Source organism: Narcine bancroftii, chromosome 5 (genome assembly GCF_036971445.1).
Source record: "Narcine bancroftii isolate sNarBan1 chromosome 5, sNarBan1.hap1, whole genome shotgun sequence".
NCBI lineage: Eukaryota > Metazoa > Chordata > Chondrichthyes > Torpediniformes > Narcinidae > Narcine > Narcine bancroftii.
The window spans coordinates 90,687,285-90,712,375 of NC_091473.1; the positions used below are offsets into that span (position 1 = coordinate 90,687,285).

General features: G+C 42.2%; 1 protein-coding gene across 2 annotated transcripts in view; it reads left to right on the forward strand.

Annotated features, from left to right (window-relative positions):
- Window positions 1-2,374: 2,374 nt before the first annotated feature.
- The window catches only part of pgm1 (phosphoglucomutase 1), an 88,788-nt gene continuing 66,071 nt past the window's right edge, over window positions 2,375-25,091 (forward strand). Inside the window, exon 1 of one of the 2 annotated variants that reach the window (XM_069938325.1) lies at window positions 2,375-2,803. In XM_069938325.1, coding sequence (XP_069794426.1) covers window positions 2,555-2,803 — 249 coding nt within the window. In that variant the 5' untranslated portion in view covers window positions 2,375-2,554. Of the gene's footprint in view, window positions 2,804-20,472; window positions 20,807-25,091 lie in introns of those variants that run through there. The other variant, XM_069938324.1, reaches the window with a different exon arrangement.

The following is a 25,091-nucleotide window of genomic DNA, read 5'->3' on the forward strand; positions in this document are numbered from 1 at the left end:
CTCATCAATTTTTTACAACCGCAAGTTCCAACCTTTGTGCCATAGACAACAACTCACTTGTTTCTGCCCCTGCAAAGCTGCAAAGGTGGGCGATCCCACAAACTTCTTAATGTCCTTTGCCTAAACAACTCATTGTGCGTATTCCACACACAAGCCTTTGAAATTGGCTCAAAAATTCTAATCAATGAAATTGTAAATTAATTGTTCACCCAGCTCCCAATTTGGTGTGATTCTGGATGATCACCCAATTTGTAATGTACTCAGACAGCAACAATAGAAATTATCCAAGACAGTGTTATATTTAAAATAATATTTTAATTTATTAATTACCAACAATATAACAGCTTATCTAAACATAACCCCAACTATACACAAATATGTGTGAATATGTGTGTTGAAATACCACAAACCATTACACTTCAGGCCCAATTCTGGAATGTCAGTTCAAAGTCCAGTCTCAGAAATCTAGTGTTGACACAAAGACACTTAAATTGATCAAAGAAGTAATCACGGAGTAGGTGGGAGAGACTGAGGTGACAGACTGTTGTAAACTCACAAAATCTTTCTTGAGGTGCTTTCAAAGAAATGTACTTTTCAGACAAGTGGCAATCAAAACTCCCCTTTTCTTTGTGTAGGGGACACAAAGCAAGTGATCTTCACAAATCTTCCAGAACTCTTTCATGAAAATGAACTGGGAGGATGTAATACAATGAGAACTGTCCATGTACAGAAATACAGAGGCTACATTGCACTAGTTAGACATAGAAACAAGTTGGCCAGATTACAGTTCACCAATATGTATTTAAAAGAGTCTGCACAATTCTGAAAATAGGCCTCTTGGACAGATATTATGGTGCCCTGAAATAAGGTGACTCTGTATAAAAATTGCTGTGATTTGTACATAGTCAGACCAAAATGTACACAAATACCCTTGATTAAAATCTGGAATGTGCACTTTAATCACATAGGAATTGTTTGATTCCAAATTTAAAACTGTGGAGCACAGGGGAGAATAAAGGAAAAAAAAGTGTTTGTCTCAAACATTATGGAGGACACAATATGTGCATGCCTCTTGGAAAGTGACAGAGCAGCTGGAGAAAGCGAATAAAAGGCAGACTGGATCCAGGGTTTTGTAAATGGAGGCAGAGACCACAAGAGTAATGAAATCATGAAGAATCTTTTAACGCTGTTTCATCCGGAGCTGGAGAATTGTGTGCACACTTGAAAAAAAATAAGGTGTGGAGGAGACCAGCTGGAATTCTTTTTCACAGAGCTGCATTGTACCCATTCTGTAAATCTGTGATCACTAGCAAGCCTTTACTATGGTATCTCAATCAGCATCTTCACCTTTTGGTCATTCAATCTCCCTTTGTCTCCCCCCCAAGATAAACATTCTCACCATTCCGTCCACTCTTCCCCCTTCTACAATCCAAATTGTTTGATTATAATTTTTCTCAGTTCCAATTCAACTTTAACTCTTTATCTCTTGAAAATACTGCCTGACCAGCTGAGTAATTTAAGCATTTTTATTTTAAAAATAAATAGAGATTCACTTCCTTTTCTCTTTTGTGCAGAAGAAATGGAAGCAAGGGTTGTGTCTGCACCATCATTTGGTAAGACTCCAACTGATCTTTTCCCTCAGGACGACTTGCCTGCATTCACCCCACGTGTACTGATTCCATTAATATCTAAAAATTCACTGATTTCTGCTTTAACTCTAATCCACATCTGGGCCTCCCTTGCGCACAGATTTCCAAAGGGTCATCGCAGAGACATTGCCTGTCCTCCAAGCCCTAGGCCTTATTTTGAGATAACGGTCCCTGCTTCTGGACACCCCTGCCAGATGAAACATCAGCTGTGCATCTAACTGGTCAAATCCTTTAAGAATGTGGTGAGTTTAAATAAGATTTCCTCTCATGAGAGAGTATAGGCTTAACAATTCCTCGGACAAGAAAACAAATCAATATGGCAAACTCTCTCAATGGCAAATATATCCTATATTTGGGAAGGGGACCAGTCCTGAACACAATATTGCATTTGTGGTCTTGTCAAGGGCCCCACCGGGTTGGAGCAAGACCACCCTCAAATCCTCTTAGAATTAACCTGGACTGCGACCTCTCAGCCCAATGAAAAGGCAAGTTTGGAAGGCGGCAGAGAACTCGGAACGTCTGCACTCAAATGGGTGCAGGGGCGACAACGTGGGAAAATGAAGATTTTGTTTTCTGACACACACAGCCGGTCGAATAGCTGCAGACGTCGCAGGTGGGTGGCACAGACAAGAAGGTGACCCCTTCCAGGGGGGGTGGGGGGGGGGGAGTTTCGTTGCACGCCCCTTGACAGTGGAGTGGATGAGGCTGCGGAGATCCCGTGCCAGCCGGCCAGGGGCGGCGTGGCGTACGTGTTGCGCGGCTCGGCAGCCTGGGAGGAGCAGCGAGCTGTCAAAAGCCAAAGCGTCGGCAAGGGCGAGGAGTGAGCGGGCTGGAGAGTCGGGGGTCGAGGAGTAGGCCAACTGCAGCGAAATTTGCTGGGGGGCGGGGGGCAGGGAACGCGAGACATGAGCAGGATTCTGACGGTGAAGACCAGCGCCTTCGACGACCAGAAACCGGGCACCAGCGGCCTGAGGAAGCGGGTCTGCGTGTTCGAGTCCAAGGCGAACTATGCGGAGAATTTCCTCCAGAGCATCGTGTCGGCGGCCGTGGAGCCGGCCCGGCGACAGGACGCTGTGCTGGTGGTCGGGGGCGACGGCCGATACTACAACACTCATGTCATCCAGCTTATCATCCAGATGTCGGCGGCCAACGGGGTAAACAGCGCGGGCGGTGACACGGAGGGCCGGCCCGGGGGGGTGGGCGATGGGGCCGGGGGGAGCGATGAAGGTGGGGTGGGGGGGGGCGATGAAGGTGGGGTGGGGGGGCGATGAAGGTGGGGGGGCGATGGGGGTGGGGGGGCGATGGGGGTGGGGGGGCGATGGGGGTGGGGGGGCGATGGGGGTGGGGGGGCGATGGGGGTGGGGGGGCGATGGGGGTGGGGGGGCGATGGGGGGGTTGGGGTGGTGGGGTTGGAAGCGACACTGCTGACACCCATGTCCCTAAACTCTCAGGGTGGTTCCTTTTATTTACATGGAGATCGCGATTTTTCATGTTCCGAGGCGGGGGGGGGGAGGTGTGGGATTTAAACCCAATTATAAATATTGCAGATGGTATTATTAAATTAAGGGACACTGGCTTCGAAATTGCTGAGTATTCAAATGAATGAGAGTGGGGTGGTTTTTAATTTTGGATGTGTTTTTATGTTTATGATGGGCCCTGTTGACCTTTCGTTTCTTTGCTGTCCTGCATGCAGCTCGATGACTTTTTGACCCTGACCGTTTGTCCTCTGACATTTTCTTGTAATAGGATACTGGCGAGTGATCCAGCCATGCAGGGTTCTTGGTGCTGACAGCAATTCTTAATGTTTATTTTTTTCTTTTGTTTGTGTTCATTTAGTTAGTTCAGTTCCTCTTGCCAAGCAGCCTGGGATTTCACAGACCAAGCTGCAATGGGTGCGGGTGGGAGGGGGAAAGAACGAGGGGAGAGCTTGTCCTATTGCATAATATTGAACAACTGAGAAAAATTTCAATTTAAGATCATTTGTTCCAAAATATCTAATTTATTCTGCGAACAACTAGCAGGTTATTTATATTATTCATGTAGCTGTGAATAGGGCACAATGACAGAGCTTAGGGTTGCAATGAAAAGGAAGATTAGTACCAAGCAAGGCAGCATGATAACACTACTATGGCTGCAGGGAAGAAACTGTGCTTTCACACTCTTGCGCCTTCATCTGATGGGAGGAGGGAAAATACTGGGGTGCGGTGGCTCTTCAGTATGTTAGCTGCCTTTTTCAGGCAGCAGGAGATGTAGCTGGTCCATGGGTAGGGAACAGGTGGGAGGGGGGAGTTTGTGTTGTCTTTTTGAGCTGCATTCACTTCCTTCTGATCTAAAGCTTCTTCTGATATTGAGGAAAGCAGCCCCTATACCAGGCTGTGATGTATCCAGCAAGTATGTTATTGCTGGTGTACCCTGAGAGAATGTTGAGGGGCGAGGGGCACATGCCAAACTTCCTGAGTCTTCTGAGAAATTAGAAGCTGTGCATTTCCTTGTCCTTAGCGTCAACATATCTGCCCTAGGTTTGGTCATTGGAGACGTTTATTCCCAAAATGTTGAGGTGATCGATTCTTTTGATTTCAGCACCATTAATGTCGACAGGAGTGCGTTCTCTGCCCTCTCTCCTGAATTCAGTAGTCTTCTTCATCTTATTGATGTTGAAAGAGATATTAGCTGTAACCAAAAAAATAAAACCTAGGTGGACAGATGATTGTATGTGGAAGAGGAACACTGATGGTTAGGGTTACTTGAAATTGGAAAATTCGATATTCATAAGTTTGTGCATTGGGTTATAAACTACCAAGTGACATTGAATGTTCTTTCAATTTATGGTTAACTTCACTGCAGCAATGAAAAAGACCGTGGGCACAGAATTGAAATGACCTGCAGGGTCATTCCTGGTTTACACATACCCTCGTGGTCCCCTGGGACTTTCTCCTTTAATTGTATGAGGTGTATAACACTTGTTCCTTAAGCTCCTCCCTCACCACTGTGCAGTGATCTAAACAGCTCTTTTGAGTAAATGGTTTTCACGGTGGAGAAATCAGGCAAGGTATTTGGACCTGTGCTCTGCCATAATGGCCATCTTGAGCTTCTGTTTGCAGTTGCAAGTCATTTCGACTCTTCCCATTCTGACATTAACTTGCCTGTCCTTGGTATTCTCCATTGCCACACTAAGTCCAAACACAGATTGGAAGAATGACCTCCTACTCCCTTGCGTAGCTTTGAATCTAACAGTATGAACATTTAATTTTCGAATTTCAGTTTGCCTATCTATTTGGGTTTCCCCCTTGTACACCTTTACCATGATCTGCACCCTCCCCCCATCCCCCATTTCCTCCCCTTCTCCCCCCCCCTCAAACAAAGCTGGTCCATCTATCACCTACCAGCCTCTGTCCCACCCCTTCCTCATACTGCTGTGTATTGCAAATCTTGCCCCTTCCCTGTCAGTCCTGATGCAAGGCTTTGATCCAAGGCATCAACTAATGCCATTTTACCCCCTAGGTTGTTTTTTTCTTGTTTTTATTCATTACTAATCCATTGATCCCATCCACTGTGATTTTTGCGTAGAAAATGAGAAGGTTATTTGCAGCATGAAAACTGACATTCCCGATCCAAGCTTCTGTCCTTCTATCCTTGCCAATTTTCAACTTGTAATGTGGCATGTCTCAGCCCTGGCTCAGCTCATCTGCATACCTCTTGATCAACTTGATTTTGCATGTGGGAATAGCACTGTACAGCAGCAGCAGTGTGACCAACCAAGGAAATCAGTAGTAAAGCTGGAGACTTCAGATCTTTTCTTGCCACTATTCTTGGTGTATTTCAGTTGACAAACTCGTTCTGTGAAGATATCTTGGAATTAATCTAATTCTTGTGATGATTTTCAGATTTGCTTTACTGCCATTTCTATTTCCACAGCCCTCTAAGTTCAAAGTCATCCTCGCAGTGTGACTGGGAATTCTGTGCATGGATTTAACTGATGCCTCCTCTTTCAATGTATAATAGAATTGGATCACGTTGACACCCATCCGAAGCAAAGCTGGCTAAGGCTTGGGGGAAGGAGCCACTGATGTTTTGAGCCAGAAGTTGGGTCAACTTTCTCCATTCCCACACTTATCTTGCATCTTGTGATGTGACCCAAGAGCAGATACAAATGATGCTTTTTGTTCTCTTGCTGGAGCAGAGGTGATTTTGCAGGAAAAATTGCCTTTTATTTCCAGGGAGTAATTTTGACTCCATTAGTTTGAAAAAGGAAAAGGTGTCCAGGCATTTCCTTCAGATCCTCATTCTGGCATTGGGTACTGACTGGTAGTTTCTATATAGCTGCAATTAAAAATATTGAGTCATTCAGGCAAAATAAGATTGTACAACATGGAGTCAGGCCCCTCATCTCATTGTGTCTACATTGATTGTCATGCCATCTTGCTTACCATGTTATTTATATATTGCTCCATGCTTTGTTCATTTAAGTGCCTGTCCAGATGGTTCTTAAATTTTGTTACTGCTCCTGCCTTCATTACCTCTACTGGCAGCTCATTCATAATTGCAATTGTGTGCTAAAGATCCTCTCACTTTATGCCAGGGCCCTTGAGTTTTAGAAACATTTCTGTCTCTTTGCTCCAGAGAAAACAGACTAAGCTGATCCAATCTCTCTTTGTAACTCAAACCAGGCAACATCCACCTTAATCACATCCTCTGCGGAAAGAGAAAAACAGTAGTTAATGCCTTGGACATCATTAACTCTGTTTTTTGTCTCTCTGAAGATGCTTCCCAACCTGCCATGTATTCATTTAATTTTCCTTTTTCCTTTCAGATTTCCAGTATATACAATGCTTTGCTTTTTTTGGGTGGGATAATGGAACAGCAGTTAGTGCTGTTGCTCCACAGCTCGGACGACCTGGGTTTATTCCTGTTCTCAGATACTGTGTCGAGTTTGCATGTGCTCCATGTTACTGCAAGAGTTTCTCGCTGACGCTCCCGTTTTCTTCTGTGCATCGCAGATGTGCTGGAAAGTTATTTAATGGGCATGTGAGAGAGAATGGTTTACAGGGAAATAATGGCAATTTTAGATGAAATGCAATAATAGATTCTGGACTGAATGGCTTGTGCATCCTTGTGGACCTTTGATAGATTGGATAAGCTTGGGCCCTGAAAATCTTTACAGTGCCTTTGTTGTGAATTGTGTGCTCACTTCTGCTGGATGGGAGTTGGTGGCAGTGATAACTGGAACTCTGACCAAACTCATCTCCGTGTGGAAAAGCCAAGGTGACACCAAAATCAGACTCTGCAAAAGGCATGGATGGCAACAGAATATAGAACCTCAAAGCCAAAAGTATGATGTGTTTGCAAGTCTTTGACAACATATCAAATGAACATGTGCAAAACATGATTTCATCTAATTTTAGGAAACAGTCATTGCTAACAGCAAGAAAACATAGAAACTGCAATGAGCTGGCCACGTAGAAGCAGAAATATACTTCCAATGTTGCCTGAGCGAATGATCAAAGGGAGATGAAAGAAATGAGGTGCGTAGGTGGCTCAGTTAGCGTATGTGTCAGCACCACGCTATTACAGCATCAGGGCCTTGGTTCAAATCCACTGCTGTCTGTAAGGAATCTTTGTTCTCCCAATGACAGCATGGGTTTTCTCCAGGCCCTCTAGTTTCCTCCTGACATTTCAAAGGTGTACAGTTTAATAGATTAATTAGGTCATATGAGGGCAGCACGGTTAGTGTAGCTGTTAGCGCAACGTTATTGCAGTGTCAGCGACCCGGTTTGAATATGGTGCTGCCTGTAAGGAGTTTGTAAATTGGCCCCGTGTCTGTGTGGATTTCCTCCAGGTGCTTTGGTTTCCTCCCACTCTCCAAAAATGTACAGGGGTTGTAAGTTAATTGGGGTATTTGGGCAGTGCAGGCAGTGGGCCTGAAGGACTTGTTACTGTGATGTATGTCTAAAAATGAAAAACTTTTAAAATCGTAAAGAAGCTTGAGCCACATTACCTGTGCTACCCCACAAGGACTAATGCAGAGTATATCCTTTATTGTCTGCAGACATCTAATAGGGGCAGTCTGACTATTGATGGGGATAGGGGAATAAGAATATTAGTTTAGTGGGAGAGAAGTTTTAAGATATTAGAATGAGGATGGTGTTATAGGACTTGCAGTTTTATGTACTAGTGGATGTTCCACATGTGTAGTAAATTAGATATTAATAGATGCATTTGATCTTAATGCAGAGATTATTTATTCATGTGAGTTTTGCTTTCAATCGGTCCAAGTTTATTATAATCTGATTGTAAATGTACAACTTGATGAAATAGGGTCTCTTCAGACTATGGTGTACACAGTAACATAAATAATCAAAAACAAAATATATATAGACCTGAAGTTCTGAAGGAGTCTGGTGAAGAGATTGTGGAGGCATTGGTAATGATATTCCTGGAATCAATGGATTCTGGCATAGTTCCAGAGAATGTCTCTCTACTGTTTAAGAATGGAAGGAGGCAGCAGAAAGGAAACTATAGAACTACTAGTTTGACATCAGCGGTTGGGAAGATGTTGGAATTAATTGTCAAAGATGAGGTTACGGATCACAAGATCGGTCCAAGTCAGCATGGTTTCCTTAAAGGAAGATCATGCCTGACAAACCTACTACAATTTATTGAGGAGATAACAAACCAGATAGACAAGGGAGAAGCAGTGTATGTTGTGTACTTGGACTTTCAAAAAGCCTTCGACAAGGTGCCAAATGTGAGGCTGCTTAACAAGATGAGAGCAGATGGAATTACAGGGGTAGAACATTGGTTAATAGGCAGGAAACAGAGAGTGGGAATAAGGGGATCCTATTCAGGTTGGTTGCCAGTGGATAGTGTCGGGGCTGCTTCTTTTTACATTATATATATAAATGATTTGGATAATGGAATAGATAGCTTTGTGGCTAAATTTACGGATGATACCAAAATAGGTGGTGCTGAGGACACACAAAGGCTGCAGATAGATAGATGAGGTAACGAGATACCAGATGAAATACGATGTTGGGAAGTGTACACTAAGACACTTTGGTACAAGAAATAGACAAGCATACTACTATTTGGATGGGGAGTAAATTCAAAATTCAGAGGTCCAAAGGGACTTGGGAGTCCTCGTGGAGGATACACTAAAGTAGTGGTTTTCAATTTTTTTTCCTACTCACATACCACCTTAAGTAATTCCTTTGCCATAAGCGCTCTGTGATTAGTAAGGGATTACTTAAGATGGTATGTGAGTTGGAAGAAAAGTTTGAAAAGCACTGTTTTAATCATACCTAATTGACTTGTTATGCACATTGTTTCATAACTCCAAAGGAAATGAGCCGATGACAATTTTTCTCAAATACTTTAGTAACAATTGGATCTGGAGCATGGTTCCCAACCATTTTCCCCTACTCACCTACCACTTTAAATAATCCCTGACTAATCACAGGGCACTTATGACATAGGGATTACTTAAAGTGGTACGTGAGTGGAAAGTAAATGTTTGAAAACCACTGCCCTAAAGGTTAACCTCTAGGTTGAGTCAGTGGTGAAGAAAGTGAATGTTATGTTGGCATTTATTTCTATAGCAATAGCTTACAAGAGCAGGGATATAATGATGCGATTCATGGGTGCTAGTTAGGCCTCACTCGGAGTACTGTGTACAGTTTTGGGTGCCTTATTTTGGAAATTGTTCAGAATGAATCAGGGGTACCAGAAATGAAAGGGTTAGCACATGAAAAATGTTTGTCACCTCTTGGACTGTATTCTTTGGAGTACAGAAGGATGAGGGGGTGCCTCATAGAGACATTTCAAATGCTGAAAGGCCTGGACAGAGTAGATGTGACAAAGTTGTTTCCCATGGCTACAATTTCAGGATAAAAGGGTGTAAATTTAAAATCGAAATGTGAAGAAATTTCTTTAACCAGAGGAGTGTGAGTCTGTGGAATTTGTTGCCACAGATGGCAGTGGATGCGAGGTCGTTGGGTGTATTTAAGATAGAAATTGACAGGTATTTGATTAGTCGAGGCATCAAGGGTTATGGAAGAAGGCTGGGGAGTGGGACTGAATGATAATGATCAGCTGAATATTTAATTGGTCTACTTCCACTCTTGTATTGTGTGATCTTATGATCCTGATTTTAAAACTCCTCTACCTTCCTCATGATGGTAGTGGGTTGAAGATACTATGCACTGGATGGAAAGGGTCTTGAGCCCTGTTTAGACAACGCTACCAGTAAATATAATCAATAGAGGAAAGGGAGATCCCAATGATACACTTGGCCATTTTGATGATCCTCTGATGCTTTGCAGCTACCACACCAGAAGATATAAGGTACAAGAACAGAAGCAGGCTATTTGGCCCATCGAGAGCACTTTGCAATTCCATCATGAACTGATCCATTCTCCCACTCAGCCCCACTTCCTCGCCTTCTCCCCTGACTATTCTGATACCTATCAATCTCTGCCTTAAATACATCCAACTACTTGGCCTCTATAGCTCCCTGTGGTAACAAATTCCAGACATTCACCACTTTCTGGCAAAAGAAATTCCTCCACATCTCGGTTTTAAATGGGATGACTTCAATCCTGAAGTTGTGCCCTCTTGTGCTAGACACCCCTACCGTGGGAAATAACTTTGCCATTTCTACTCTGTCCAGACCTTTCAAAAGTCAAAATGATTCTATGAGATCCCTCCTCATTCCTCTGAACTCTAACTCCATACTCTTGGAATGTTTGAAAACAAATGGACAAATTCATGGATTGGACAGGATTAGAAGGAGATGGTCCAAATGCCGGCAGTAGGCATATAGGCCTGAAGAGTCAATGTTCATGCTTTATGATGCTGTGACTCTATAAAAGCTCGCGGAAGAAGTCATCTCATTCAATTCATATGACAAGTAAACTTGAAGCAGAACTTGAGACTGTCCATCTAACTTCATCAGAATCATTTGGTTAGAAATTCATGAAAGTCTGCAGACACTGTGATCGAAGTAAAAACAATGCTGAAGAAACTCAGCAGGTCAAACAGTATACTTTATATAGCAAAGATACAAAGCCAACATTTCAGGCTTGAGCCCTTCATCACAATATAAACAAAATGTAGGCAGGTGCTAGAAGAAAATAATGGGGAGGAGAGGTAAGGGGAGGAGCAGGAGGCAATAGGTAGATAAGGGAAGAAGGCCACACCAGAAAACAAGGATGGGGGAAGTGGCAATGAAGCTTTGGAGAGGGAAGGGGAGAAGAGCTGGAAGAAAGGACACAGAAGGATAGAGAAGAAAGGGAGAATGGGGAATAAGCTAGTGGAAACTAGAGAAGTTGATGTTAATGCCATCCAGTAGGAGAGTGCCAGGAGGAAAATTAGGTGTTGCTCCTCCAATTTACTGGTCGTCTTGGTTTGAGAGTGCATGAGGCCATGGACAGACATGTCAGCGTGGGAGTGGGGTGCAGAAATGAAATGGTTGACTACTGGGAAATCCCTGTCACTGATGCAGACAGAGTGAAGGTGTTTAGTGAAGTGATCTACCAGTCTGCATCCAATCTCTCCGATGTAGAGAAGGCCATAGTGGGAGCATCAGATACAGCAGATGACTCCCACGAAGGCACAAGTCATGTTGCTTCACTTGGAAGGACTGTTTGGGGGTGGTGTGTGTGGCTCTTCCTGCAGTCGCAGGGGAAGGTGCCAAAGGGGAAATTAATGGGAAGGGATGAGTGGAGGAGGGAGTCGTGGAGAGAGCGGTCCCTACAGAAGACAGAGAGGGGAAGAAGAGTGTCTGGTGGTGGGATCGTGTTACTAGGTGGTGGCAATTATGGAGAATAATATGTTGTATGCAGAAGTTGGTGGGGTGGTTCAGGCAAGGGGAATCCAGTTTTTGTTGCATCTGGGGGAAGAGGTGGCCAGGGCAGAAGAGCGGGAAATGGAGGAGATGTGGGTAAGGGATGAGTGGATGGTGGTGGAAGGGAAGCCAAGTTTTTTGAAGAAAGGACATTTTAGATGATTTGGAGTGGAAGACCTCATCTTGGGAACAGATATGATGGAGGTCCCATGGAACATCCATCACCAGGAGCTTAATTCAGTGAATAGAAATTGCAGGCTCAGTGCTGTTGAATGGAAGATGTGATGCCTGATAATTGAATGTGTTTCTCTGCTGAAGAAGTTGCTTCTTTGTACGAAGGGAAACACGAGGAGCTCAGAGAAAGTTGCACTTTGTTGTCGAGTAGTTGTTACTTTGGCTTTCAATGTTTGCAGCAGGATCTGTGCCAGCTGGAAAACAAAAAGCTCTGAAATAGCAGGTAGAATTGAATGCAGTCACTTGTGAGACATGGTCTCTGAGAGAAGGACTTGCATGGTAAATGGTGGAGCACTGCAGAGTGAAGCTGAACAGATGTATTTGGGAATGCAGATGCATAATTGCTTGAAAGTGGTATTACAGCTCAATAGGTTTGTAAAGAAAGCTTTGGGAATGTTGGCCTTCATGAAGAAAAGGAGTTGGGATATTATGTTAAAGTTGTTTAATACAGTAGTGAAGTCAAATTTAGAGTATTGTGTACAATTTTGGTTATGATGATATGGATACCTGCCATTTCATCACTTGGCCACAGGGTGGCGCCTGTGGCCACTCACTATATCAAGGTGAGACAATCGCCTATTGAATACTTCTGACCTTCCCTGCTAGAGGCAAGGCTGTGCTAGGTTTCTTGGTGGATTAAAGTTCCACTTCAATCTCACGCTCTATTTAGTTGATGTGTAACTACATTGGTCACCTACCTAAAGGAAAGATATCCTCAGCCAATATCACAGATGGATGAGTGATAAAAGAATGCAGAGAAAATTTATAAGGATGTTGCTGGGACTTGAGGAACTGAGTTACAGCAAAAGGTTAAGTTGGTTAGGACTTTATTCTATGGTTCATTATATTAAAAAAAAGAGGGGAGATTTGATAGAGATGCAAAATTATGAGGGATATTCATTGACTGTTTTTATGGAAGTGGATTGGAAGGAAGCACTAATAGGGAATAGCTCATAATGATGTAGCCGGTTAGGACCCTCACAACTGTGCTCCTGTAAAAATTTTGTCAAGATAGGGGCTGGTAGCCTTGTCATCCTCAGCCTTTTTAGGCAGTGGTGTTTCCCAGGATTTGTAATGATGATCGAGAGAATTTTTGCCATTTCACCATTAACTTTCAAGAATGAATATATGGGTACTCCCTGACTTACAACCATAATTGGGACCGAAGGATTGGTCGTATCTTGAAATAGACGTAAGTTGGAGTATTGCCTGGTTGCATGGAGTAAATATGTCTTAAAAGCAAACTTTTAAATCAAATTTTCATCATCTACCTTGTACATACCTTATAGTTAGCATCCCAAGATTTGTAGGCTGGCCATCTTAATTCCTGTTTGTATGCGCGAGTCTTCAGTCGGCGCAGGCATGGAGGGTCTGCATATTGGAGTTCTGTTGCTTCACGCACGAGAGTTAAATGTCCTAACGTTATTGAATTTGCGCCCTTAATTCTCATGCATGTGCCAACTGAACTCCAATACGCGAACAGCACATGCGCCAACTAAAGATGCGCACAGGAATCAAGATAGCAGCACCCAGCTTATAGACCCTGGGACACAGACTAACAAGGCAAGTACGCACATTTTGGCTCTTACATGCCTATAATCTCTGTTTATAGTATGCCAAATACAACAAAAACCGCATAAATTTTATTTTTTTAACATATTTTCAGTCGTATGTGTAGATGGAATTAAGTCAGACAGGTTCGCAAGCTGGGGAGGACCTGTATTTGGTTGATGAAACTTTTTCACTTTAATTAGCAGAAAGCCAGTCTCTGTCCACTGGAATGTATCACCAAAATACCTGCAGTGTATTTTTCTCAGCCTTTTGAGTCAAAAATTTTTATCTAGTGAAACCTTTTTCAGGAACATATTAATTCTGTGATTTCATAAAATGGCTGTACATCTTCCAATTGATATTTCTCATATATCCCATGTTTAAACAGTATCAGAGGAAGAGGACAGAAAATTATGGAAAAATGAAGTTACATAATCACCACTTTATTTATTTATTTAGACATACAGCATGGTAACAGGCCCTTTTGGGCCCATGAGCCTGTGTCTCCCAATTACACCCAATTGATCTACAACCCGTGGTATGTTTTGAATGGTGGGAGGAAACCCACACAGACATCAGGAGGACGTACAAACTCCTTATAGAGAGTGCTGGATTCGAACCCTGGTTGCTGCCACTGTAACAGCATTGCGCTAACCATGTTGTCCATTGTGACAAAATTTTGTTTTGAAAATTTAGTCGAACCACCATGAAATGAGATACTCAGAATGATAGTGCAGTGTATCCATTGCATCTCTGAAGATTTTTATTTACTTTCCCACAAGTTGATTTCCAAAGAAACTTCGCCCAACCAGTGTACAAATTTCATGCAGATAGTAGCCACATAATTCTACATGAACAAAATTAATTGACCCCCTCCCCCTTCTGTACCATTTTCAGGTGAATGAACTGCACAAATAAGAGCACATGGGTTTGGGAAATATACTGATGTGAACATTGGTTGTTGGATAAAAAGCAAAGATCAGGTCTAAGACCTTTTATCAGAACTGAGATAGAGAGAAAACCAGGATGACCATGGATGCAATCTGTAAACAAGGATATCAATTGTTAGATCATTGAATGAATAGAGTCACCAGAGAGAGGGAATGTAAAGAAAAAGAACATAGAAGAAAAAAATGTAAGAGTTTTCAAAACACAGAGCAGAAAACACGCAGTAGGTCAGCCTGGGCATATCCTCCACTTTCAGAGGGGAAAAAAAAAAGAAAAAATGGAAAATAAAAACAATCTTGGCCATTATCACAGATGGATGACTGATACAAACGGAGTAATCATTACCTGAAATTGTAGAATTCAATATTGAATCTAGAAGACTGCAAAAAAAAAGGTGGTGCTGCCAGAGCCACTGCAATGGCAGCACTGTTGCTGGTGCGACCTGGGAAACACAATGCTCTTCCACAGAGTTCTACCATCCAGTTCTACTATTGACAGCTCTGTACAGGCTTTAAACAGCCTGTTAAAGGAGCCGACGGTGTTTTATTTTAAAATCCTGCGACCATGGGGTCTGTCGCCCAAGATGGCGACACCTATGCTGGCAGCAGCCTCGAAGGGATGCAGACTCAAAGGAAGCAGAGGACTGGCGCAAAGCATCAGAAAACAGGTAGAGCACCTCCCATTTGAGAAGGAGAAGCATAAGAGACAACCCTATGGGATGATGACTGTGATGTTTCTTTTATTGCAATACAGAAACTTGGGTTCTTTTTAAAACGACTAGATTTATTAACTAAGTAACCAGCACTAAAAACAGAACACATACATGCAGACCTCATGGGAAGGCATTCATCTTGAATCTACTAAAGGTGCAACAATATTCACAAGATGTAACATTCCCCAGATGCTACACACTCCAACCTCCTGGTGGTAGCACTCTATCACTACAATGACCACATCTGCAGACAAGTGGGGTGCTCTGTGGCTGAAGAACATACAAGTGGCTGGTTGTTGATGATGAGGTGAGGAATCTATGCAGGCTGTGGGTTGCTGGTAACTTGTTCAAAGGAGTATCACCCAACTGCGGAGTGCTAGAGACTGGCTGAAGAGTTAGCAGGTATCGGAACTGGGATGTGAGAGGGTGTCGAGGACGGAAGGGGATCCCGAGGGGCATCGGATGCTAAAGGCTTCCTGATCATGTCAGAGATTTGGATCTGGACCTTGGGTTGCTGATGGTTTGGTTTGAAGTCTGTGTGGCTGTAGAGGCTACAGGAGCACTGGAGGCAAATCCATGGACATTAAGTGTCTCTGAAAGGACTCTCATTTGCTTCTCTTTTTCTGACTATAAGGAGCCCTTGGCAATTTCTGTTGTTTGTGAATCTTTACAGCAGAATAAATGTAATTTTGTGCAATATTACATCTGTTTTATTACATGACAATAAAAGAATCTTGAAATCTTGGAAGCTGCCCAGATGGAAAATGAGGTTCTGCTCCTCAAGTTATTGATCTTCATTGTAACAGAAAAATGTTTGGATGGGATGGAGAAGTTAGTGATGGGAAACAGGTGCTCCACAAAGAGGTATTTCAATCCGTGTTTGTCTATCAAGTATAGAGATTATATTGTGAACACTGAATGCACAACACCAGATTAGATGTGCAAGTGAATGGCTGCTTCACCCAGAAAGAATTTTAGACCCCTTCATGGTAGAAAAGGAAGAGATGAAAGAATGTTTAATTGCCTGTGGTTTTAAGAAGAAATACAATAATAAGGCAAAAGGTTATACATATCTATCTTCTTGAGTACAGTTTCCAGTTACTGGCAAGTAGAAATTCTGCCTGGCCTGCAGGATGGAGAATCTCAGGGTTGTATGTACTCTGACAATAAAATTGAACTTTGACTTTGAGAGGGTAAGAGAGAGTAAGCAGAGAATGGAACTTTCCAATGTCCCTCGTTGATCTCGCATACTACCAAAGGGCTGAATGCTTCTTTCTATGTTGTTTTAAGATTATGCAGAGAATATTACTTACGTAGTTGTGCTTTTCAATTTGGATCCTTGCTGTACATATCTGCTTTCTTTGTCCTTCCTACTGCATTGGTTCTCATATGGTCCACACAAAAAAAAATTGACATTTCTTTGTAGGCACACAAACTTTGGGATCATGTTCATGGGTGCAGAGGGGATGATATCTAATCCCTTGCTATTTGACTTCATTGCCAACTGAATCCCTCTTCACTTTAATGTGGTTGGGATTTGTGGGAGTCTGTGGTATCCCCTCGGAGCTGGAGATAAACTTCCACAGTTACCTGTATTAAACAAACTCTTGCACTTCCTTCCCAAGGATGCAATTCCTTTTCCCCAATTTTTTTTCCCTTTGTCGCATTTGTTCCCAATGATGAGCTCTTTCATTGTGGCAACTTCTCGTGCAACTCCTGTCTATTCACCTTTTCCCTTTCCAGATGAAGCAGTGGTTCACTTTCACTTCTTCCAATCTAGTCTCCTGCATTTTGGTGGTATCCTGTAAAATTGCAAAACCAAATGCAGATTGGGCAATTGCTTTGCAGATCACCTCTGTTCATTCCAAATGGGGGTGATCCTGAGTTTCTTTTTGCATGCCTTTTTAATTCTCAATACCATTCCCAAGTCAACCTGTGAGGCCCAACGTAAACTAAAAGAGCAACAGTGTATCTTCTTTCCAGGTATTTTGCAACCGTCTGGAATGAACACAGAATTTTCCAATTACAAGTAAACTGCTCACTCATCGTTTTCCATTGTCACGCTTTTGACACCTCTCCCCCTGTTTAAAATAACTTGCCAACAGTCAGTACTTAAGAAAGGTCGCTGATTCGAATTGTGGACTCTTCTCTTCCCAGATGTGCCTTGACTGGTTGAGTTCTTCCAACATTAATTTTTTTTGAATCAGCTGTATGGTTATAGCCAGGTCCACGATTCAGTAGTATTATGTTCGATCTGAACCCTCAGCTACTTGAACAACTGCCTAGATTTCCCCAATTTCATAATCCTCCATTTTTCTCAGTTCTAAGTGATAGTTTTCTTAGTGGCCCTATCTGGATCTCTTTTATGGGATATTAGTTAACAATATTTGTTGCCTAAGGGATCTCATTACGTGTGCATGGTCCTTGTGAGTAATTCGTAAAATAATCTAACAAAAGGTCATACCAAATACCAGAGGTCATTTGAGGGGAGACATCAGGGGTAAGGTTTTTTTTTTTACACAGAGTAGTGGGTGTCTGGAATGCATTGCCTTGAGTGGTGGTAGAGGCTATTACAATAGGGACACTTTATGGAACGTGGCTGCAAGAATAATAGAGGGTTATGGGTATAAGGTAGGGAAGGTTTCGATTGTTGAGTAGGTTTTCAAAAATGTAGATCAGCATAACATCATGGGCCTGTATTGTGCTGCTATTTTTTATGTTCTAAAGCAATTATTCTGTTGATCTCAGTAGTACTTTGGCATGATGAAAATTGCACAAGCCAAATTTTTCTTTGTTATCTTCTTTTCGGGTCCACAATAATCCATTTCAGCATGTTATTTCCTGAAATCTACATTAGTAACCCAAGACCATAAGACAGAATCAGAATTGAGCCATTCAGTCCATTACATCTGTTCTGCCATTCAAATCATGGCTGATGTATTTTTCCTTTTAAATCCCACTCCAAAACTTTCACTCCACTTCTCTCCAAAACCTTAATTCCCATACTAATCATCTGCTATAATATGCCAAATTTACATCTTAAATATACCCAGTGACTTACCCTCCAGAATCGGGCCTGCTTTCAATCAACATTGACTTGTTTCTCTCTCATGTCTCTGCTCAAATGTGGTACCTGAATATCAATTCCAGTTTCTCTTTTTAAGTGAATTTTATCATAACATCCTCTGCCTTGCATTTAACCATCAGATCTATTCTTTCATATAAATTTGGTAAATTCATCAGACTTGCTTCTCCTTCTGAAATTATACTGGCCTCTTCTAATCAAACAAAACCAATATGGATCATGCAACATGCAAAATGTTGGAGGAACTCAGCAGATCAGGCAGCATTTATGGAAGGCAATAGATTGTCAATGTCTCAGTCCAAAATCCTTCATGCCATTTCTTCTTAATTTCAAACACATTAAATAGCATCTTCATATGTAAGAAATAACACATCTTGTGCACAAAGTTATTGAAGCTTTAATTTTTTAGTTGTCTTAATTAGAAACTATTCAGTGAACATGAAGTAATGTGCATCAGGCATAACATAAACTGTTAAACAGAAGTGTGTGTTAGACAAATAGACTCCTAGCTAGAATGCCTGCTGCATTTATACCAGCAGCCATTTCTGGTCCATTGTAATATTATTTTCATTTTAATGTTCTATGTTTTAATTTTAATAAGCATGCTTTGATATTGCCTTTACTGACTTTCTTGAAGCTGCTGTGTTCAACCTTATTCCAGTCTTCCAGAAAAAAATTACTGGGTTTACTTGCTGCTCTTACATTAAAAATACATTCTGCTCACCAAACTTTTATATGCTAAGTGAATCTCTGTATCCAGTTACCTCAGGCTTTTTTGATATTTTTAATTGGGCCTTAACTTAGACACTTTTATCTCCATTAACTTGCACTGGAGCATCTCTTCCCGATAAAATAAAAAGGGAAATGGTTCCACCTGCCATAATTTGCTCACAATAGAAAATCTTCAAAATTGTTTAGCTGGAATGTGGATGTGAAATCAAACACTCATGAATCATGATACCCTGCAGTGTCAGTGTAGGTTACATTTTATGTGGAATTCTTGAGGTAGCAGAACCAGAAAAGAAACTCCCCCTTTCTCATCATGGAAGATGACTTGTTCTCTCATGCTGTGAGTTCTTTGCTAAAGTTTTACGTGGGGTCTGCATACTCAGCCTCAAGTGATCATTGACTTGTCTTTCTCTTGTACTTTTAGCAATGATTTCTGCCTTAGTATCTCTTCGCGGGGGTGGGGGGGAGAGAGAGAGAGAGAGAGAAAATCACCCACATCTTTGTAAGAGGGAGGGTCTCAAAGAAAACAACTGTGGGGAGATTTACCGTGCCTCATTTAGGAACTTCTGATTGGAATTTATTTCAGCATTTGCTATGGAATAAAATCTGATTTCACCAGAACCTGTTCTCCCAGGTTTTCACGCTCTTTTATGCTGCAACTATTGTGGATACTCCATGGATGTCAAGAGACATTTTAAAAAAAACACCGAAATCAGAGTTTTTGCCCCATTTCTTGTGTTGGCCACCATATTTTAAAATTATGAGATGAACCTACCCCCTTAAATCTAGCGTTTAATTCAGTTGTCTTAAAAACAAAGTTTCGGCACTTAACAACTTCGGAGTATATTTTGTTATCAGAAGAATAAATTAGTACCTGCTGTATTTTGAACCGTCATGCATTAAATACAATGGAAGATGTTTGTGATGTATTTAACACTTCATTCCTCATGCGACCAGATATGGTCCGACCTAGGAGGAGAGGCAGGCCCCTCCAGCCCGGGTAAGCAACCTGCATAGGAGAAGGCCACTCCGATATAAAACCTACGACCCATGCTTGGCCACTTGGGTGTAAAGGGTGGGGCCAGGACTAGCCACCTAAAAGCTCCTTTGCGCAGGTCCACGTCCTCCCCCTCCCTCTACGTCCTAATGGATAATAAACATTGCGTTCTTTATTTTTTTAATATTACCCATAGTGTGATTTTAAAACGCGAATGAGAGTAATGAAACAGCTTTCAGTACTTGCGAGGAACGTTGCATTAACTCTCCTTTCCGGTGCCATTTATTTTGCACCTGGTATCAGTTCTCGCCCAACCTGAGTGTGCATTCCACACTCGTTGGGATCTCCGAGGAGGAGGCCGAACCTTTCTTGGTGGGAGAGTCCCGAATTCACGACGAGGGTCGTCCATCAGAGATCTCTCTGCCCACGGAAAGCAGCAAGCCAGTCTGGGGAGGCTGCCGATCAAAACCGAGACCCGAAGGAAGTTTGGTGTCAAATGAGAAGTGGAGCCGTTCCACTTCCCTCGAGTTGATGTGCCTTTTTTCCACGCTGACTTCGACAGTGATGTTTTGGAACAAGTGCGGCAACGCTTCTTCAATTACAGAAAGTGCTGTATCTGTTCGAGGAGCTATTTCTGGGCGCTGTTTTGCTGTTTCTGAACATCGAAGCCTCTCGGCAACGTCACCCGGCCCTCCACTCACCGATTTCGCCGTGCAATTTTCGGAAGAAGTTCTGTCCTTCCCCATTTTCATTCATTCTGTATCCCGGAGGTGTTGTATGATTCTCCGCCGTGGAGCTCGTCATGGATGGGAGTCCACTGCCTGTGGCGACTGTGCCTACAGCTCCTTATGATGCTCAGAAACCAGGAACCAGTGGGCTGCGGAAGAAAACGAAACTTTTTCAGCTCAAGCGGCGATACCTGGAGAACTTCATTCAGTGCATCTATGCTTCCATTGATTTGAGGGATCGCCAGGGGTCTACGATGGTGGTCGGAGGCGATGGTCGGTACTACAATAAAAGTGCCATCGAAGTCATAGTTCAAATGGCTGCGGCTAATGGGGTATGTTGCTACCCGCACATTCTCGACCCCTATTGCGAGTGAGTTGCACTGGTTTGAGCGGAGGAATAAAGGCTTTAATTTGCGTTTGTCCTCAGGCGATAGGAGTCCTTCTATTGAGGAATGGGACTGAAAAGAGCAGGCGATGGGAAAACTGGCGAAGTTAAGTTGGAGTCGAATACCCGGTAGTTGAAGGACACAGGTGAATTGTAAGAAAGCGCAAATAATATATGGCTTGTTTCTGAAGCCCCGGTTCTGGTTTGTGCAATTAAGTCAAAAGTTAGTTCGGTGTTAGTTGATACAGATCCAAATTGTGCACGCGGACGTCGGAAACTTTTAGGGTAACATCGGAAGGCAAGTTTGCACGTCGGATGATTGATTGGCTCAGAGGGAACACCCACTGACGGTTGAAGTCCAACTCCCCACACTTGAGGCCCACATCTTGACTATTGTGTGCCGAAGAGCTGCCGGTCAGAGGAACACCAACCACGAAGATCGTCGAGTGCCTTTTCAAACAAAGGTAGAAAGTCCTACAACTTCAGGCGAAGATCGTCGTTGAAGCCAGGAATGTTTAAATCGGATGGGTCGCTTCCTACCACAATTCTTTAACACGATACAAAGTTGCCTATAAAGCGCATTTGATGGTGTTTCTCCATTGGGAGTCATTCTTCGCTATCGTTGCAGAAAAAATACACCTCGTTCTGCTTTGCCAGAGGAACCTGCTGAACATTTTTGTATATTTAAAGGAAGCAATCAAGGCCAATAACTGAAAGTTATTGAAGTTCATTTGGAAAGCATTTAATTGGGTGGAGTGGATGTATTTATTTGCGATCTTAGAAAAATTCAAATTTGGACCATGTTTTGTTACCTTGATTAAATTACTGTATTCATGCCCTACGACTTCAACTCTCACTAACTTTCAACACTAACTTCCATTTCGATCAATGCTGCCCTCAAGTCCATTACTTTTTGATTTGGCCATCGAGCCATTAGTGATTGCATTTTGAGAGTGCGAGGATATTTCCGGGATTTGTAGGAAGGGAATAAAGTTTTCCTTTCTGCGGATGATCTCCTGCTTTTCATATCAAGCTCTGACACCTCTTTACCTCCCATTCTGTCATTACTAATTTAGTCCGTTTTCAGGATTAAGATTGCGAGAAATCAATTTGCTTACCTTGGTATTACAGTTACAAAGAATCATGAGTATCTTTTTTGAGAAATAAATATCCTGTTCTTGCAAATTTGGCACCCGAATACCCAAACGTTAGGCTTAAATTTGTAATAATGTCCTTTTGTGACCTGCAACATTCTCTACTGAGTTTTAATGAAGAATTTTTTATTTACGTGTTAGAGGACATTTCTTTGTTCCATCCTGAAAGAAAAACCTTTCTTCTTTCTTTCTACATTTATAAGCTATTGTTTTTGGAGGGGGGGGGGACGCGGAATACCATCATGTATGTAACTTTTGATTTGTTTCTTTTACAATCTGTATTATTAATTCTGATTACTGCATGTATGGAGAAAATTTTAATAAAATTTTAAATAATAGCGTATTTTTAAAGAACATTTCCTTACTTTATTAAAGCATGTGAAACAGTCTTTAACACAATGGCTCTATTTGGTTGTATTAATTCTATCAAAATTAATATAACCATATAACAATTACAGTACGGAAACAGGTCATCTCAGCCCTTCTAGTCCGCACCGATTTATGTGAAACTCCACTAATTCCACCTACCTGCTCCCTGCCCATAACCCTCCTACCCCCTCACATCCATGTACTCATCCTTCTCTTTGGCTTGGCTTCGCGGACGAAGATTTATGGAGGGGGTAAATGTCCACGTCAGCTGCAGGCTCGTTTGTGGCTGACAAGTCCGATGCGGGACAGGCAGACACGGTTGCAGCGGTTGCAGGGGAAAATTGGTTGGTTGGGGTTGGGTGTTGGGGTTTCCTCCTTTGTCTTTTGTCAGTGAGGTGGGCTCTGCGGTCTTCTTCAAAGGAGGTTGCTGCCCGCCGAACTGTGAGGCGCCAAGATGCACGGTTTGAGGTGATATAAGCCCACTGGCGGTGGTCAATGTGGCGGGCACCAAGAGCTTTCTTTAGGCAGTCCTTGTACCTCTTCTTTGGTGCACCTCGGTCACGTTGGCCAGTGGAGAGCTCGCCATATAACACGATCTTGGGAAGGCGATGGTCCTCCATTCTGGAGACGTGACCCACCCAGCGCAGCTGGATCTTCAGCAGCATGGTCTCGATTCTGTCGGCCTCTGCCATCTCGAGTACTTCGACGTTAGGGATGAAGGCGCTCCAATGAATGTTGAGGATGGAGCGGAGACAACGCTGGTGGAAGCGTTCTAGGAGCCGTAGGTGATGCCGGTAGAGGACCCATGATTCGGAGCCGAACAGAAGTGTGGGTATGACAACAGCTCTGTATACGCTTATCTTTGTGAGGTTTTTCAGTTGGTTGTTTTTCCAGACTCTTTTGTGTAGTCTTCCAAAGGCGCTATTTGCCTTGGCGAGTCTGTTGTCTATCTCTTAAATGACAAAACTGGCCCTGCTGCAACCACCTTCTTCTGGAAGGTCATTTCACTCAGCCACCCCTCTCTGAGTGAAGAAGCTTCCTCTCATGTTACTTCTAAAGTTTTGCCCCCTAACCCTTAACTCATGACCCCTTGCTCCAATCGCCCCTACCCTCAGGGGAAAGAGCCTATTCACATCTACTCTGTCTATCCCCCTCATAATTTTAAATACCTCTATCAGATTCATCCCCCCCCCCCCCCCCAAATTTCTACGCTATGCCAATTTTCATTCCCAAATTTTTTTTTTGGATTCACTTGATTTGGCTATATATTGTCTTATATATGGAAGGGTAAGCACCCTTGTCTAACTAAAATTTGTCTTCACAAATCTAAATGGAATGGATGCATGGCGCTACCTAATTTCAGATTTTATTATTGGTTGGTCAATGTACGTGACTTAGGTTTTGGTTACATTTTCATTACCAGTAAGGGTAGCGATAGCTGAATTCTGCTAAGAACATTTCTATTTCAGCACTTCTTGGATCCTCATTTCCTTTCTCTTTTAAATCAATTGACCACCCTGTTGTCAGGGACAGTGTGAGAGTGTGGATGCAGTTCAGGAAAGATTTTGGACTTCACTATTTTTCTCTCAAGTCCTATTCTATCCAATCATCTTTTTCAACCTTCTTTGCATGATTTTGCTTTTCATGAATGACACAGATTGGTTATTGAATGTTTCAAAGATCTTTTTATTGATAACAGTTTTACATCATATGAACAGCATTCTGAAAAGTTCAAATTACCAAATACTCATTTTTTCACATATTTTCAAATCAAGCATTTTCTTCAATCTCCTGATACCTGATTTCCCTGGGGCACCTGATGCAAATATTGTTGATGTATTTTTTTAGTTTACAACTTTCTTGCAAAGGTTTAATATCCATTATCTATGATAAGTTGGTGGGTTTGAGACATGCGCCTCTAGTTAAAATTAAAAATGCCTGGGAACAGGATTTAAGCCTTTCATTATCTGACAAGGTTTGGGATTCAATTTTTATGTGCCCGTCATTGTTTGTTACAATTTAAAGTTGTACTTAGGTACCAATGTCTTAAGTTAAATTTATCTCATATCTATTCAGATATTCAAATTTTTGTTGTGATAAATGTAAGAGAGGAAAGGCTTATTTAATCCATGTGGCCTGGATGTGTCCTAGCCTTGAAAAATACTGGGGGGGGGGGGGGTGGGTGGGGGGAGGGGAATGTGTTTTCAAATTTTATTCTTAATCCTTAATTTAAATCTAGAGCCTAATCCTTTGGTTGCTCTTTTTGGTACAACTGGAGAGGATCATGTTTTTTAAATTCCATTCAAATGTTGTACTTTGTCTTTTGCTTCTCTTTTGGACAGATGTGCGATTCTGATTAGATGGAAGGATGCTGCCCTGCCCACTCATGCTCAGTGGCTGAGGGACATTATGTCCTGCTTAAATTTAGAAAAGATTTGTTACTCAATTAATAACTCAAGGTTTCAAATGCTATGGGGACCATTCCTGAATTATTTTCACAACCTCTAGGCATAATATAAATCCTGAATTTCTGTACTTAGCCATTTTACTCTAGAAACAAAGTACTTTTTTTTAGCTATACAATGTTAGGGTTTAGAGCATGGCTATCTGTGATTAAAATTATTATCAGAGCTCTATGTACCTTTATATTTTGCTGGGCTATGTAAAGTGTCACTTTTATTGTGCACTCCATAAATGTTTTGTATATAT